The sequence below is a fragment of the Squalius cephalus genome, assembly GCF_949319135.1.
Source record: "Squalius cephalus genome assembly, chromosome: 5".
NCBI lineage: Eukaryota > Metazoa > Chordata > Actinopteri > Cypriniformes > Leuciscidae > Squalius > Squalius cephalus.
In genome coordinates this window covers 24,289,112-24,306,645 of record NC_137126.1, presented here as the reverse complement: position 1 = coordinate 24,306,645, position 17,534 = coordinate 24,289,112, and the positions used below count along the sequence as shown (strand labels likewise).

Genomic DNA, 17,534 nt, shown 5'->3' with positions numbered 1-17,534 from the left:
AACAAAGATACAGAATTATTCACCCAGAAGAGAGGAGTGCGGCAGGGCTGTATCCAAAAAGTAAATTACAATTCTATCGAACTCTAAAATCAAATGATGGATTAGACGAATATCTTCAGAGAGTCAGAGACACAAAGCAGACTGATGACCAAGCGGCTCAGTGAGCACAGTCTAGCCATTGAGACCGGCAGACACAGAAAGAGCTGGGTACCCAGAGAGCAAAGGGTGTGTGTTCACTGTAGGACAGGAGAGGACAGATTGAGGCAGACATGCACTTCCTACTTCACTGTCACAAATACATATCAATCAGAGACCTCTACTTAAAGGAGAAGTTCACTTTTAAAATGAAAATTCTGTGATCATATACTCACCCTCATGTTGTTTCACAGCTGTATGAATTTCTTTCTTCTGCTGAACAGAAAGGAAGATATTTAGAAGAATATCAGTAACCAGACAGTTTTTGGGTCCCATTGACTTCCATAGTATATTTTTTTCCTACTATGGAAGTCAATGGGACCCAAAAACTGTCTGGTTACTGACATTCTTCTAAATATCTTCCTTTCTGTTCAGCAGAAGAAAGAAATTCATACAGCTTTGAAACAACAAGAGGGTGAGTATATGATGACAGAATTTTCATTTTAAAAGTGAACTTCTCCTTTAAGAACTTTACAGCCATGAGAGAGAGAGAGAGAGAGAGAGAGAGAGAGAGAGAGAGAGAGAGAGAGAGAGAGAGAGAGAGAGAGAGAGAGGATAAAGACCAAATTCAGTAATTCACATTAGTCTGCCGGAATTGCCACAAATTCCCAAGATAATCTTGAAAGTAATATGAACAGCAGCTACGCTAATATTTTGCATTTGCTTTCCTGTTTGTGTCTTGGAATTCTAATACCAAGGTTAACAGAGATGGCACCAGCTCCAGCTTTGGATCCAATGCAACCTGAGGCCTATACAGCCAGATGATGAGGACATCAGTCTTCTAGAATGGACTTCACAGAAAATAAACCACCACAAATTAAGGTCCATTGCAGATATTTGATGAAAAGGAAGGCTTTGTTAAACAAGAGAGATGTCAACTTATATTAGACAACTCCATGGACCCCCAATGTTGTATATTCATTATAAAAAGTGTCAAAAACAGTTTTCTTTCATTCCCTTTTAATGCCATGCCAGCTTCTGTGGCTATATTCATGGTGAGACCCAGGTTTAGTTACAAAACAAACAAAAAAACTTTTTTTTTTCTCTCACAACCTTAAAACTAAATTTGGATTTACTTGGTTAAAACCTTTTCTAAAGTATAAACCGAATAAAACAAGTACCTCAAAGGAGTAGAAGTATTACCATCCAGTAAAATAAGTTTAATGAACAGTGAATTCTGACAAGAGCAATTTGGGGAATTTTCTCTTGATAGTAAAATGTATGTGTGAGTCTTGAGTGTCTTATAGAGGTTTATTTTAAAATACATAACTTTACCAAGTTTAGAAATCACACGTTTAAAATGATGCAACTTCATATATACAGTGGGAACCCTGGTTCCTTTTTTAACATTAAAATAATAAATAGCTTGATTTTTAGTTGCATTTAATATAATACTTGTTTTCGTTTCATCTTAAGTCATCTAAAGCCCCAGGGTTGAGAACAACCACATTAAACATTACAAGTTATCACATTTACAATTACAATTTAAATGGGCTGGTTGAAATAATAAAGACAAGTTCTTATGTCCTTGAATTTGAGAATTATGTAATGAAATGATTTTACACATTGGAGGTGGCATCAGCCACAACAGTGACATTCAGCAAAAAGATGTTAAAGGGATGGTTCACTTTAACATCACTGCAAAATGAAAATATCTTCTTTCGTGCATCAACAGAAGAAAACAAAAATCATACAGGTTTGGAACAACACGAAAGTGAGTAAATGACAATTTTTGGGTGAACCATCCCTTTAATGAAATCTGAATTAAATATTTTATTAAACACACTTTGGAAAAGAACACAATTACTTTTTAATTCATTTATTTATTTACAAAGAATACAAAAAAATGAAAAGTGAATCAAATCTGCTGCAGCATCAGGTTCATATGTCGCTCTATATGGTGAAAAAAGTAATAATTCAGTCAAATTCATAAAATCCAGAAACACTTAAATGTTAACATATTGGGTTTATTATTTACACACCGTAGTATATTTACCCAACCCAATTCCACCATAAGTAAAAAATTAAAGTAATTTGTGAAAGGTAAGATTTTAGCAACAATCTGTGAAATTATAGGGCTGAAAAACTAACCGCTGTCTCTTCATTTCCGATGTGACTTCTTAGATGCTGCTGTCTCTCGACCTTGTTTTAAACCCTGTGTAAGAGATACAAACGTTTGAGAGAGATTTTTCTGATAATAAAAAACAACCAGGTGCACAAAAAGATGTTTGTGAACAGCAAGAAGAATAACTGTACCAAATAGTATCCAGTGTGATAGCCGCTCATGTACCAGGAAATAAGCATACTGCCCAAAGCCTCGTCATCCTCTAGAGAGTCTGGACTCATTGGTGGAGGCGGTGGGATCATCTGGACCAACAATAAAAAATAAATAAATAAAAAGTTAATTTGCCCCATGAAAAGCTGTCAATGTTTTTACTAGATCACTTTTCATGAAAGAAAAAGTTAACAGATCTGAAAGGTCTCCAGCTGCTTCTTACCGGGGGACCGGGTGGAATCATGGGAGGCCATCCAGGGAAGAAATGTCCAGGACCTTCTGATCGTCTGCCATCCGTCTACAGAGAGAACCGAGTCTTAAGGCCCATTCAAACCAAGGACGATAATTGCGATGATAACTAGAACTATAAAGTTTTAATAATCATTTTAATTCGATGAGCATAGGGAAGTCCACACTGCAACGATAACAACACAGGGGAATGATATCGTTGGGATCGCTTTAATTTCAGAACGATTTTTTTTCCAGCTGATGAATGACAAAAACATTGACAGCCAATCAGAATCAACCCGACTTTAAAGAGCTTGAGTATTTAAAGTGGCAGACGATTTACTTCTATTAAACAGAATGTTACTGTGCGTTGGTGTGGATGCTAATATAGTTCTTTTTAGTTATTGTTCTTGGTGTGAATGGATCTTTAATCTTTTGTGTGAAAAAGCTACTTATCTGGCAAGCTGAGAATCCCTTTGCAAGGCTGAATATAACAAGGTATTATACAGGGTGGGCCATTTATATGGATACACCGTAATAACATGGGAATGGTTGGTGATATTAAAGTCCTGTTTTTTGGCACATTAGTATATGTGAGGGGGCAAACTCCTCAAGATAGGTGGTGACCATGGTGGCCATTTAGAAGTCATCCATCTTGGATACAACTTTTGTTTTTTCAATAGGAAGAGGGCCATGTGACACATCAAACTTATTGGTAATGTCACAAGAAAAACAATGGTGTGCTTGGTTTCAACGTAACTTTATTCGTTCATGAGTTATTTACAAGTTTCTGAGTGACCACTTATAAAATGTGTTCAATGTGCTGCCCATTGTGTTGGATTGTCAATGCAACCCTGTTCTCCCACTCTTCACACACTGATAGCAACACCGCAGGAGAAATGCCAGCACAGGCATCCAGTATCCGTAGTTTCAGGTGCTGCACATCTCGTATCTTCACACCATAGACAATTGCCTTCAGATGACCCCAAAGATAAAAGTCTAAGGGGGTCAGATCGGGAGACCTTGGGGGCCATTCAACTGGCCCACGACGACCAATCCACTTTCCAGGAAACTGTTCATCTAGGAGTTTTTCCCTGAGTCGTTCCCTTTGTTTTTCCAGCAAGATGGTGCACCACCACATTATGGGTGCCAGGTCCGAGCATTCCTAGATGAACAGTTTCCTGGAAAGTGGATTGGTCGTCGTGGGCCAGTTGAATGGCCCCCAAGGTCTCCCGATATACGTCTCCGCGTATATTTTGTGCTGTTTTATGCGTTTTGAGACATGGTGTTTGCAAAACTTACATTTCACAGGAATATTCTCCATCTGTAAATCTTAGAAAGTCGTGCAAATATTTCCATTTTGCTGCTAAACTTCACAGTGAACGAGCGCTGCTGCATGCATGCGCGCCAAATAGGAGCGCAATAATTCTGACCAATATATATATTTTGCTTGGAAAATTAATAGGCTATGCGATATTTTATAACACCAGAAATAACTTCTAATTATTATAATAATTTATCTTTAGGATAAGTTGCAGTGAACTTATAGCTCATTACACTCATATTTTATACTTAAAAAAAAAAAAAATTGAACAGAAGTAATTCAGGTAAGAATTTAAGAAACCAAATATAATAAAGATACAAAATATAGTTTTGGGTTTAGGACTTAAGCTACTTAACAAAGATGACTTATGCTTATTTAGAATGCTGAGAATTACAGCTTTTAAAGCAATAATTGTTTTTTTGGAGAAAGCAAGAATGTTTGGTTAGATTTAGTTTATACAGTACATTATGGAGAGGATAACGTGAAATTAAGAGCAAACATACATTTTGAAAAGATATGTGCAACTCTAAAATTAAAGAATATTCTATAAAATAAAGCAATACATATTAGCCTACATTAACTAAATAACTATGTGTATAATTGTGTTAAATGTGTTTGAATTGAAAGACATAATAAAGTACATATATATATATATATATATACATATATATACACACACACACACACACACACATATATACATATATATATATATATATATATGCTAAAATATTTATTGTTGGACATTAGATGTGCCTTATTTAGAATTTTAAACCTACAAATGTATTTGTATGATAGAAATAACTGTAAAGGGACTATTGACCTATTTTTAACATTCACCTTTTGGAAGTGAGGTCCAGGTGGGGGTCCAGGTGGGAAACCAGGAATCCACGATGGAGGTCCCATGGGAGATCTGCCTTTAGATTTGTGCTTCCCATGACCGGACTGCTGTGGGGTAAAAGATCGATCACTCTCCTCTGTCGAAGACTCAGCCTCCTTGACCTGCATTTAGGCAAGTGAATAGAAGATTAAACACCTGCATCATTAATCTCTTAAACGACTACAGTGTCTAAATGATAGCAATGTCATACTCCACATCCATCTGCAGTTTTCTGAGTGTCTTCATCCAAATCTGATGCCTCTGTCAGAAGGTCACTGAGGTTCTGCTCCTCCTCATTACCATAATCAGTATAGAGGACCACACAGGTGCCCTTCTCCTGATCGATTGAGGAAATAGTAGCAGTGTACAAGTTCCCATCTTCAGACCAGAAAGAATAACAGGAGTCCCCAACCTGCCACTGTGTAACACATTTCAGTTCACCTGTATTATTTGGAACTCCAAATGAACTCAAGCACTGACGCTGTTCGAGATTACCTCTTTATCAGGTGCCGCGTTACATCTTTTTCTGCTTTTGCTCTTTTTGTTGTTTTTCCGCTTCTTTCCAGGGTTATCTTTTTTGTGAGGTGTCACACTGTCCTCTCCTTTCAATGCATTCTGGTGAGTTGAGGAGGAACGGGAGCAAAATAACAGCAGGGTTACTGAAGAAGCAAAGTAAACGGCATTGTATCAGCTGCAAAGTCGCACCTCTCTGAAGCGTCATTACCTTGAACGACGCAACCGCTTTATCATATGCTTTAATCAAAGCTGTATCATCCCAGATGTCAGAATCATCACTCTGGGGAAAAAAAGAGATCATGAACCACTGAACTCCTCTGCATGCTTTATGCTAACGTTACATCTTTGTTGGACGTTGTTATTCCAACTGATTGTAAGACCAAAACCACAAAGTCAAAGAACGCAAAAACCGCAAACTAGAACTATTGGACTAAATGTGCAGCCCACAAAATGCTACCTATCGAGCAAAAGAATCGGGTATTTTAATACGAATCTAAAATACATGCGAGTCTAGCTAAATCTTACATCGTAAATTCTCTTTTAAAATGGTTCAATACTCACATTGCCCGTCCCACGACAAAATATGACATCTTCCGCACCATTTGCCATGAGTATTTTAAATATAAAACCGTATAGCAAAATATTTCCCAAGTGCAACGTGCGCCACTGATGTATGCCAGCAGCTGATGACGCTCAAATCATGCGACACTAGCGATGTCCAATTCGTGAACGACGTTCGATAGTGAACCGAGCAGCCATCAGGAGTGAACCGCGGATTTGGCTGGTGGGTTCTGTGCAAAAAAAAACAAAAAAAAAAAACTGTTTACGTTTCTAAATTACTTTGTTTATGATCAGAATCACGGCTAAAACGAACTGGGATACATGATGCATATTGCTACTGTCACAGACAATGCGTTGAACACTAAGTAAAATACGTCAAGAAAAAATATAACAGCTGAATTTGCTTTTGAACCGGTTCTTTAAAACAAACTGTTCGCATGAACCGATTCGCGGAAATGAGTCAGAGACACATCGGGCTTAACGTTACATGTTGCTTGGCAACTCGGATTGCCTCAACGTGAAAATCCTGCCTCTGACATATATCTACCTGTATAATATCTAAAGTTCATAATGCTGGATGCTGCTTTAAGTTCATACGGAGCCCAGGTTGTGCTGGCTATATCAAGCGATGAGAATCATCCACCGGAGAACATTATCGACGGGTCTGTAGATTGCTGGAAGAAAAAACAGCTAACTTAATGTTACCACAACAATAACTTTTGATGTAACGTTAACCGATGCATTTGATTTATTTCTATAGAAAAACAGAGACGTTCTGGATTTCAACTGGCATGTTTCCGCAAGAGTTTATCATCCGCTTTCCAGATAACATGAACATTTTCACTGTTTCCATTAACAGCTACAACAGTAAATACACCTTATAAACGCACGCATTCATATGCAACGCTAACGTTATCTGTCTCTAATATGGTAATAATAACACACTGTAATGTCTTCACATTTCTATTTCATTTCAGTTAAAAGGCTGAGAATAGAAAAGGGCACATCAGAGGATGCTGATAAATTTGAAGCGGTTGCAGACACAGGTAACGTTAACGTTAGGTCTGAAAACATGTTATTTCCCTTCCTCGAATCTTTTGAGTTTCGTTCACGCGAATATTGTTTGTTTCAGAGTTTGAGCAAACAGAGGGCAGCCTACAGGCCAATGATATTTCTGTGAGTTAGGCTACATCTCAAAGATTTTAATCTCCAGATACAGTAAGACACTCAAAACCAAGATCTCAGATGTTTTTTCTTTCTTTTCTCTCCAGGTTAATGTATCAAACACAACACATTTGCGGTTCCTCATATTGTCTGGATATGACCATTTTGTCTCTGTACACAAAGTTAGTGTACAATCATGAGATGATCTCCACATCTGTTATGTCCTTTTGTAAACTCACATGAAGTAACTTAAATGCTTGTTTTAAAATTAAACTGTATCACTATATTCTTTTCAACAAATAAACCTTTTCATAATTTCTGTTGTTTAATATGTCTCCTACAGTGTTGTTAACAAACTATTAAAACTAGTTTTTGTTCATTGAAATAAAATATATTGCATAAAAAAATAGAAATGTTGCTTTAGCAACTAACTGAAATGATTTTGAAGTACTAAAATTACTAAAACAAAAAATGTAATAAATATAAAGCTATGTATGTAGAAATATTTTAACAAAATGAGAAAAGCACATAAGATTTACTAAAACCTAAACTAAAAATTTTATCAAATAAATAATACTAAAATTACACTGAAACATATGTTCACACAGTGCTGTATGGTGATTTCCAGAGAGAACGCTGAATTTAAGTAAACTGAATAAAAAAAAATATATATGATTGATTTTGATATAGTTTTGTTTAATAGCAGTGATGTAATCTACATAAACAATACCTTTGACTTTAAACTATTAACAGTATACTTAAGGTATGTCTACACGATAATGGTGTACTAAAAACGGAAAAGTTGTTCCTTTACATTTTTCGCGTAGTCGACAATGTTGTCAAAATGATCCCCGTTCACATGGAGCTGCAAAAACTAAAAACGCTGTATCGTGCATGCCAGGCCAGTAGATGGCGAGGTCACTTTACTACACGCCACTGTTTTCACAGACAGTAACGGTATTTTTTTCCAAGCACGTGCACTCGTGCAACCTGATTTTAAAAGTTTTCGTTTTCAGGCCCCTAAAATGCCGTTGTCGTGTAAATGAATGGCCACAATGCACAAAAAGTACAGTTTGTAGTGTAAATGGCCCATAAAAGAGATGTAGAACCATGTAATTGTAAAACCAGATAATTGTTAAAAAACTAAACAAATACAGGCACACTTAATGCCTCTACCTTAAAAAACAAAAACAAAAAAAACATACAAAACATGCGCTTACTTTTCTGTTCTTACACCAGCCAATGTTATGTGATGTACTGTCCTACACATCAAGAGTACAAAACAACAAGAACATCTTTGAGAATACGACACAACACTCAATGATTGGCTTTACATATTTTAATGTTGTCAAACATACAAAGACAAAACAAGTTTATAAAGTTAGTGTGTACTGCCCAGAAGACAGAGGAAACTGATTTAAATCTAAATGTCTAATCTTTACAAAACCAGATTTACATTCTGAAGACACCAAAGCGAGTTTTCTGTGTGGGGGCGTTGAGAGCAGCACTCAGACTCAAGCCCAGGACAAGGCGAGTGTCGGCGGGGTCAATGATTCCATCATCCCACAATCTGGATAGTTAGAGGAAGTGCAACAAAAGTTAAAAATAGACATGGCACAGTGACAGAGTAGTAGAAAAAAAAAAAAAAAGAATAGGCCTTTGTTGTCTGGCAATGATACACACTCTAACATTACAATTTTAGGACCAGATAAGATTTTTTTGTTTTAGTTTTAAAAAAAAGAAACAGATACTTTTAATGCAACAATGATGCATTAAACTGCTCAAAGGTGACCAAAAAAAAAAAAAAAAATTTTTTATATATGCTTGAACATTATGTATGAAATATAAAATATTGGTGAGCAAAAGAGACTTCTTTCAAAAACATAAACTTTTTAACGGTAGTGCATCACACAGTTAAGGCAAAAATCAAAGGTGACAACGATGTGACACCCCGTCCAACCCAATTTCCATTGTAACGCACCCCCTTTAACCCTCTGTGGCATAAAATTTGTATGTTTGGACCCCAGACAATACAATTTTTTTTTTTTAAATAATATTTTTAGACATTATATTTTCACTTTAAAGGAGATCTACACATGGAAATAACATGGAAAACCTGCCATGCTTTAATGAACTATTTCTGTCACCTGGTGGAAAACAAACACACTTTTAAAATGAAAATGACATAAAATGACTATTATAACCAGTAGATGGCTGCAGAGGCTCACTCCTTAGCTCATTAACCCATTTCCACTCCCTCATAGGCCTATAGTTCTTTTCCCATGCTTTGCTTTTGGATTTATCAAATAAAGTATAGTGAGTGTAGGAAAAGTCATAAAGTCTCATGCCATTTAGATGAAGGGAACTTTCTTTTTCCCTTCATTCGAGTAGCATTTACTACTGATCAGCCGTTCTGTACTGACAAGCTGCACATAAAATAATCGCAGCCTTTGCCAAATTGGATGTGGTTTCATTGTGATTAATTGTGCAGCCCTACTACATACTGCACAATGAATCTCTTATTTACATTGTGACTACATCAGATCCACACGATTCACACAAATGACCTATTTTGGATTAAAAACGCAAAATTTCGCTGAAAGATGACAAGTTTGCAACCCTGGCAATTCAAACATACATATCTACATGTCTATCTAGTTACCTGGCACTGGAATAATATGGGTTTCCCTCCTCCTCAAAGCGTTTGATAATTGGCTCTTTCATTGCAGCTTCCTGCTCTGGGGTAAACTGGAAAATAAACAGATTATTTACTTGAGATACATAATCTATATGCTTTTCTCAGAAACAAACGTTTTTTAAAACTCTCAGAAAAAAATAAGCTGTAAGAGAAAGAAAACAAGCCCTAGATGTATTAAGACTGATAAAAGATGAAGTAAATATCCTCTGTTTGATTCTTACCTCTTTTCCTTCCCTGGCTTTTTGATCCTTAGTTATGGTTGCCAGCACAGTGGCTGCCTGCTCTCCTCCCATCACAGAGATGCGTGAATTAGGCCACAAGTACAGGAACCTGGGGCTGCAAGGTGCACATAGGGTCAACTAGGGCTGAGAGATATAGCTAAAAAAATAATCACAATATTATGTTTCATATCGTTCGGTATCGATAATTATTGACATTTTTTAGAACTTTTTTTTTTTTTAAAAGACAAGTAGAAAAGTTTGAATTTAAACCACAGTTTTTTTTTTTAATCCACGTTATTAAGGCAAACAACAAATTATATTAGTTTTAGCAGTCAAAAACAAAATATGTAAACAAAAATATCTTCTTTATGTCTTATATTAAGATAAAAAAGTAAGTGTTAAAGAAACTCTTGAACTTAAAATGTTACAAAATGTGAGCAATGTAAAAGTGTAAACGTAGAACAATCGAGGCAAACTTTGAGGTAGATCAGCATCTGTAATAAGTAGGGGTGTAACGGTTCACAAAATTCATGGTTCGGTTCGATACAACAGTGGTGTCACGGTTCGGTACGTTTTCAATACAGCAAAGAGAAAGAAATAGCAGAGAAATTTCCTTGATTTTTTTTTACTATTTATTAAAAGAGAAATTTTTCTACATCTGAAACTTTTAGTTTTATTAATGGGGTAATCTTTGAAGGATGAACAAATAATGTTTTGGTCATCACATTAAAAAATAAATAACATGATTTAATAATATTTGAGTTTTGAAGTGCTGGAAAAAGATATGACGTACTTGAAAGCATTTTACTATTCCTGCCAAACTTCCATGGTTACAGTTAGTGTTACGACATTAAATCCATGGTGAATGTTGCTGATCTGTGGACTTTAAGCCTATAACTAGTTCATTCATGGCGCAATGTTTCTCCTGGTTTCCACGTCAGCGCTGTTTGATCTGTTAATAACAGAGAAATTTGAAAGCTTCTCACTAGATCTTGCAGCGATGTTATTACTTCAGTGGAGAATTCAAAGGATTTCTTTAGCAATCTCTTAGCGCCGTGTAGTAACATGTCACTTGAATAAGATCGGCTCGCGCTGCACTGACATTGGTCCAAACTGATAAACGGTCAGCACAACATAATGAGTAGCGCAGTTTCGTTCCGCACCTTCAGTCAACATGATGTGGAGAGCGCAGTTCATGAATGCATAGAAACGACAGACGCCACGGGAGCGCAAGCGCTTTGAAAAGAAGGAGACAGTTGACGTCTTTCCACGCGTTTTTAGACACGATATGTGAACGGCCCCTACGATCTTCAGGCGATGTGCTCATTTGAATGAAAATAGAGCGCTATATCGAAATCTTTTTTTTATCGTTACCGACAATGGTGTACCGTCGATAAATACCGATACCGTTTTATTGCCCAGCCCTACGTTCTGACGTCAACTGGATGCCTTGAGCATGTTTTTAGTGCTGTACCTTTGAGCAGGTGCAAGTCTAGGAAATAATGTTCACTATTAATAACGCTTACCTATAGGCTCTGCCACACATGCCATAGTTTCCCGCACCATACGATCCTCCGATGATGACGGTAATCTTAGGCACATTGGCACAGGCTACAGCGGTCACCATTTTAGCTCCATCTTTAGCAATACCTCCAGCTTCATACTCTCTGCCAACCATGAAGCCTGATAAAAAGAGTAACAGAGAACATCATGAATGTATGGCAGTAGCAATTTCACTAGGCATACATATGTTTTAGGGATGCACCAAATGTTTGGCAACCAAAATTATTCAGTTTTGATGACGTGATAAAATGGCAACCAGCATAGAGTGAGAGCCTGAGGCGCGCATGCTTTATGAATGCAGCAAACAGGATCTTCAAAAAGAGTTAATCAAGTTATTATGCACAGTTGTGAAAAAAGAAGTTGCGGTCTCGCGCACCAAAAGCATTCTCTCAGACAGCGCGCAATCCCAAATAAACTTCTCTATGCGCCTGAATGGTCAAATACAGACACAGTTGTCAAAATGCCTATCATGTGTAGTATCTTACGTAAATACAGTCGGTTATGGCTTAACCGCTCGGTGAAAAACGGATATGTGTCAGTATACTGTATTACTAGTAGATCCAAGCATTCGGTCTTAAAGTGACAGCGGACTTAAATACCTGTCTGTGTCATTAATGTTAATCAAGCAACAAAAGTTGTTAAATAAATGTTTACATGTTAAAATGTAAATTTTCAATGTTAAATATTTTTAAATAGTTTTGTAATTTTTTTTTTCTTTGAAAAGCAAGACAAGATAGTGAAAATCACATTTTGACCATTTAATTTATGCAATGGTGAAAATTGCGAAAATATATTCATTATATTAACAAGAATTTTCATTTAGTTGCATCCCTAATATGTTTCTATGCTGACTCTTTCAGAATCAGAGCACTGTTTTGTAACATTAAATGTAGCCTATACATTCAGATGAAGTATGCATAATACTGACCTGTAATATTTTGAAGAAAGAGGAGTGGAATGTTTCTCTGACAGCAAAGCTCAATGAAATGAGTTGCCTATTAAACAACAACAACAAAAAAAAGATTCTGAAAACATGTTTCCAGAAATTTCTAGTAATCATTTCAAAATATATAGTCTATCCACTTTCATTGTATGGAAAATAGAGCAATCTGGAAGATGCTGCTACTTGGGCTTCCACACAAAAAAACATGCATGATTCAAGATTCAAGAGTAAATTATGAATTTTCAATTTTATGTGAAGTATTTAACTATAGATTTTTTTTCTCAGTTTCCATACACAGTGCGCTGCACCAGAAGTTGCGTTGGCCACTGAGGTTGAATGCGGAAGTGATCGTGCACAGAGTCTATAGTGCAAAAGACATTATTCTCATGAACTTTATGCATGAAAAGTCAGAACAATGATCAGGAGATGCACACCTTCTTTGCAGATTCTGAGAACAGCACACCGTTATTGCCAATAATTCCCACAGGGTAGCCAAATATCCGTGCGAAACCTAAAAAGCAAATGAAGGAATCCAGTACAAAGGAAGTAAGAAATCAATGCCGAAATCCAAAAATAACGATTAATGACTAATGAAAAAAAAAACATCCACCTGTGATGAGTGTGTCTCCGTAGAATGCCTTGAATTCATCAAATTTACTGCCATCAACAATACGAGCGATAACCTAAAATTCATAATTGCCTTTAAGTTCTATCTATTGAGGCAACATTTGAATAGGCTTGAATTCCAGTGATAAAGTGACCAATACCTCTCGAATATCAAAGTTGCGTTTGAGGTTGTCCCCCACAATACCATATAGCTCATCGGCAGGAAACAGAGGAGCCTCAGGAGGTTCCACAGTAACCTTATGAACAGTGGGGCAAGTTCAAGACGATCAGCATCAAGTCATAAAAAACATCAGACAGATTGAACATCTATCAGGAGTGCAGCTGTGTCCTCACATCAAGATTCTTCTTGTAGTTCAAGCTCCGTATGGCTTTTCGAGCTAGATGAAGGGCATGATTATCATCCAGGGCATAATGATCAGTTACACCTGACTTCCTGAAGAGACACAAATGTTGCAAAACCCATAAGGCCAATCAAGCTCAAACCAAGTGTTTATGTGAAAATACAAGTGTTTCTCTAACCTGCAGTGAAGGTCTGCACCTCCCAGGTCTTCAGCAGACACCTCTTCACCAGTAGCAGCTTTTACCTGTTAAATACACAGATGGACTTTTACCATTGCTAAACATGAGCAGCCAGTCATATTGCACTCCTGGGGACATTAACACATACCAGTGGTGGTCCACCCAGAAAAATGGTCCCTTGTTTGCGCACTATGATGCTCTCATCAGCCATCGCAGGCACATAGGCTCCGCCTGCAGTACAGGAGCCCATCACAACAGCAATCTGAAAGATAACAGGTAAAATTGATGTATCACAATGCATCAGCTCCCATTGAGATAGATGTATGAAAGCAGCAAACTGCCATATGACATGTAAATTACCAAACAACATTTTATATTTGCTTATGGTTATATATACACAAATGGTTTATAAGTATCAATGGTTCTCAGCCTTTTTGTTTCAAAAGCGTCACATTGTTATATATACAATTAAGCAAAAGGAAACTTTTTTTCTGCATTTATGATAACGCTGTTTTTTTTAAAAACACTAGTCATGAAACACTAAACCAAATTTTCTGAGTTTTTAACAGTTAGCGTGTTGATATCATAGAAGTCAATGCTACCATCCGTTAATTTTGATTATAGGAGAAAACTAGTTATTTTTTAAACCTTTTTGCGCTATTTTCATCTTCTGGGTTTAAATTAGTTTTCTAACAGTGAGATGATCACATAGAGTAAGTGAGAGATGCATTAATGGATCAAAAACAAGTGTTTGTTTTCGCTTTGCAAGAGTTTCTGGGTAAGTTCTCTTCAATAGATCCTGAATCTTCGAAAAAACGCGATTCATCCACACTGTTGAGTGTAACCCGACTTTACGGCCCTTTAACCGATCAAACGGCTTATAAAAATGCTGTAATTTATATATATAGATAGATATTTTCAATGCAGATAACAAATGCGAATGGCTGTGCATTCAATTTTAACTGTCACAGAATATGTATATATTGGTGTAATTTACTGTGGGCTTACAAAACCATGTGTATATTTTGTTGCATGCAATGGTACTTTGCAGCGTGCATTTGTGGGAAGCTGTGATGCTTTTAATGAGAGCGAAATAAAACTGTCTGAATCAGAAGCCGTTGCTGTGTTGGAAGTCTCCCCTCTTTCCCTTCCACTCCGCAGCGTAACCACACTCACTTTTGTAGAATTTTTTTAAAACTGTGTTGAGAACTGACTGCTGCTGAAACAGGGGGTTTCATGACTCTTTAACAGAAACTGATAATGTTGACATATTAAATTAAACTACTGATTCCAGAAGATCCAAGATTCTGATCCTGTACGTTCTTCAATAAAAACAACAGTTACTGAGGGTTGACTACCACAGGCTAATATGTAAATAGAAATTTCACATAAAAAAAGACCTGTGCAGTTCCCTCCGAGGAAAGGCGGGCCTGGTTGAAGAAGATGCGTCCAAAGTGATCTCTGTCTGGGAACACGTCGGCCTGTCTGGGTAAATTGGCTCCTCCAGAATCCACTATAGAAAAACAGATCAGAGTGAATCTCAACACCTAACATAACAAATGAAAGCATAGAAAAATGTTGTTCTGTACTGAATTTGAAACCTCTGAAAGAACTCACCCAGGTATATGCATGGTAGATGGTTTTGCTGTGCAATCTCTTGGGCACGCAGGTGCTTCTTCACAGTAACCGGATAATAGGTTCCACCTTTGACAGTAGCATCATTCGCAACTATAATACACTCCACCCTGTGAGGTACACAGGCAGGATGTATAAACCATTAACTCTTGCACAGCATTATCAATGCATGCATATTAGCCCCTTTCCCACATACAGTCTTTACTGGTAAATTACCATTTAGAGATCATGTGTGTGAACAGGACCTTTTCAAAAATACAAATAAATCTGTTCTAGCAATTTTCTGCTATGAGAAGCTGTAACATTACCAGTATATTCCCAGTTTGATGGTGTGTTTGAACAAAGAATAGGATTACCAGTATGAGCACATCTATGTAAACATGCACTAGACGGACGTCTGACCGCTGCGCTGCATATACTATAGTGCACTATAGCCTAGTAACTGTTAGTAACTACAGTATTATACATCATGTGTTTTTAAGAGCAAAATCGCATTCTATGTGATCATCCCCCTATGCATGTCACTCAGAAGTAGAAAGTGAAACTAAAGCGCTTCTCATCCAGGCGGATGAAGAGAACATTGCAGTTTTTAAAGGTAAATTCCGTTGATTGACATCACAGAGTTTACCGGTACTTTGGTACTGATGTGTAAATGGTATCTATTGGTAAAAAGACGCAACAAAGTCGTTTGTGTGAACAGCACATTTGTGCATTCGCCAGAAAAGTAGATCTGGTAATTTAATGCTAACTGACTGACTGGCTTTAATGTGTGAAAGGGGCTGTTGATTTAATTGTATGTTCCTCACCCTGAGACTCGACCGATACCAGTGATTATGCCTCCTGCAGGAACTTCCTCCTTACCATATAACTGATAACCAGCAAACTGGGAAAACTCAAGAAAAGGAGATCTGCATTCAGACAAACAAACAAAAAACAAGTTCAGCATGAAAACAGTCTGAATGGACAACATTGTAATGATGACATTTTAGTTTTTTTTTATAACAGTGAGTTTGTTTTTACCCAGGATCCAACAGTCTGTCGATGCGTTCCCGAGGCAGGAGCTTTCCTCTGGATGTGTGTAGGTTTCTCGCTTTTTCTCCTCCACCTTTGAAAATGGCAATGTTTTGTAAACATTGGTGCAAAGAAATGTGCTAAAGCTGCCATAAACTACCCCTATGTAATGGCTTCATAGGCTGTGTTTTGTGGTATCACAGTAAATACTTTCAACTTGCTCACCAAGTTTGATCCTCTCTGCTCTGTCCTTCAACTCCTTCACCAGTGCTTGCATTCGCTCATAATTTTCCTACAGTGTGAAAGATTTCTAGTTAGTAAATTACTATATTCAAAGTTTATAATATAAATAATCAGAACGTGACTGAAATCTTAAGTATGGTTTAATATAGTATGGTTTAATGTCACCAGACTCATCATCATCAGACAGTTCACAGTCAGTGGTGACAAAATAACAATATTTTAGCATACTGTATATCATATCAAAAGCAGAAACATATAGTTACATAAAGTATAGTAACAAATCTGACCGGTTAGTGCAAGGTGCAAATGAAAGTTTACTCGTCTATTGTTTGTGTGTATTATACGGACTATGTCATTGTCTCTTTAAATAAGTGCACAAGGACATGCACAACTGCTGCAGCAGATGAATCCCCACTGCCGGCTGGCCGCAGTAACTTGAGTCCAAGGCTTCATATGTGGCCTACCTGAAAAACCGTAGACTGTGAGTCGGGCTGCGAGCCCACTGTTGCAACTTTATCCGCATGATATAGCCTGGAAATGGCAACATTTACACTCCTGCTCCGAATGAGTGAAACCACCGGTCTAGCATAGTGCAGAATCATGATTCATCCTCTAACTGACAGGTCTAAGGACGAACTCAGCAAGCAATGTCCTCTGACAGCAAACGGTTAACGCTGGAAGGTTTGCTACCCTCCCCTTTGAACAGCCAATGAAAACTGGTGGAATAGGGATAGGATAGGAACACACTAAGTTAGTTGTGAAAAGCGCTAACAGCCTACATTCTCCTCTTTTTCTTTTTTCCCTTTCTTTTTTATTTCTTTTAAAATTCAAACTTTGTGTTAGTCTCAATGGTAGAGTCTTTGTTGATTGTTCCCTGTCGTTTATAAATACATAAATTTTTATATATATATTTTAATAAACAAAAAGAGTA

General features: G+C 37.1%; 3 protein-coding genes across 3 annotated transcripts; 1 reads left to right on the top strand and 2 right to left on the bottom strand.

The window, feature by feature from the left end:
* Positions 1-1,146: 1,146 nt before the first annotated feature.
* Positions 1,147-6,244, bottom strand: smn1 (survival of motor neuron 1, telomeric). Its single transcript, XM_079872391.1, has 9 exons — positions 5,980-6,244; positions 5,627-5,698; positions 5,398-5,517; positions 5,114-5,320; positions 4,863-5,024; positions 2,694-2,768; positions 2,452-2,562; positions 2,287-2,350; positions 1,147-2,088 (listed from the first exon to the last, which is right to left on the bottom strand). The coding sequence occupies exons 1-8, from the start codon at positions 6,025-6,027 to the stop codon at positions 2,297-2,299; spliced, it is 849 nt and encodes a 282-aa protein (XP_079728517.1). The 5' UTR covers positions 6,028-6,244; the 3' UTR covers positions 1,147-2,088; positions 2,287-2,296.
* A 143-nt stretch (positions 6,245-6,387) lies between these two features.
* hspb11 (heat shock protein, alpha-crystallin-related, b11) lies at positions 6,388-7,470 on the top strand. Its single transcript, XM_079872392.1, has 5 exons — positions 6,388-6,641; positions 6,740-6,846; positions 6,957-7,025; positions 7,112-7,155; positions 7,251-7,470. The coding sequence occupies exons 1-5, from the start codon at positions 6,550-6,552 to the stop codon at positions 7,341-7,343; spliced, it is 405 nt and encodes a 134-aa protein (XP_079728518.1). The 5' UTR covers positions 6,388-6,549; the 3' UTR covers positions 7,344-7,470.
* A 356-nt stretch (positions 7,471-7,826) lies between these two features.
* mccc2 (methylcrotonyl-CoA carboxylase subunit 2) lies at positions 7,827-17,321 on the bottom strand. Its single transcript, XM_079872390.1, has 17 exons — positions 17,068-17,321; positions 16,586-16,652; positions 16,370-16,454; positions 16,156-16,257; positions 15,332-15,459; positions 15,115-15,227; positions 13,863-13,976; positions 13,715-13,779; positions 13,529-13,628; positions 13,336-13,431; positions 13,179-13,251; positions 13,003-13,079; positions 12,554-12,620; positions 11,589-11,745; positions 10,063-10,177; positions 9,806-9,891; positions 7,827-8,713 (listed from the first exon to the last, which is right to left on the bottom strand). Exons 1-17 carry the CDS (start codon positions 17,203-17,205, stop codon positions 8,596-8,598), a joined length of 1,701 nt encoding a protein of 566 aa, XP_079728516.1. The 5' UTR covers positions 17,206-17,321; the 3' UTR covers positions 7,827-8,595.
* Positions 17,322-17,534: the final 213 nt, after the last annotated feature.

Coding starts and splice junctions, on each gene's coding strand:
- mccc2 (XM_079872390.1), bottom strand. CDS start 17,205: ATGATTCTGCACTATGCTAGACCGGTGGTTTCACTCATTCGGAGCAGG. Junction 15,460..16,155: donor GGTATCGGTCGAGTCTCAGG/GTGAGGAACATA, acceptor TGTACCTCACAG/GGTGGAGTGTATTATAGTTG. Junction 13,432..13,528: donor ACTACAAGAAGAATCTTGAT/GTGAGGACACAG, acceptor ACTGTTCATAAG/GTTACTGTGGAACCTCCTGA.
- hspb11 (XM_079872392.1), top strand. CDS start 6,550: ATGCTGGATGCTGCTTTAAGTTCATACGGAGCCCAGGTTGTGCTGGCT. Junction 6,642..6,739: donor CCGGAGAACATTATCGACGG/GTCTGTAGATTG, acceptor TTATTTCTATAG/AAAAACAGAGACGTTCTGGA. Junction 7,026..7,111: donor TGAAGCGGTTGCAGACACAG/GTAACGTTAACG, acceptor TGTTTGTTTCAG/AGTTTGAGCAAACAGAGGGC.
- smn1 (XM_079872391.1), bottom strand. CDS start 6,027: ATGGCAAATGGTGCGGAAGATGTCATATTTTGTCGTGGGACGGGCAAT. Junction 5,699..5,979: donor TTTGTCGTGGGACGGGCAAT/GTGAGTATTGAA, acceptor TTTTTTCCCCAG/AGTGATGATTCTGACATCTG. Junction 2,351..2,451: donor ATCACACTGGATACTATTTG/GTACAGTTATTC, acceptor TCTCTTACACAG/GGTTTAAAACAAGGTCGAGA.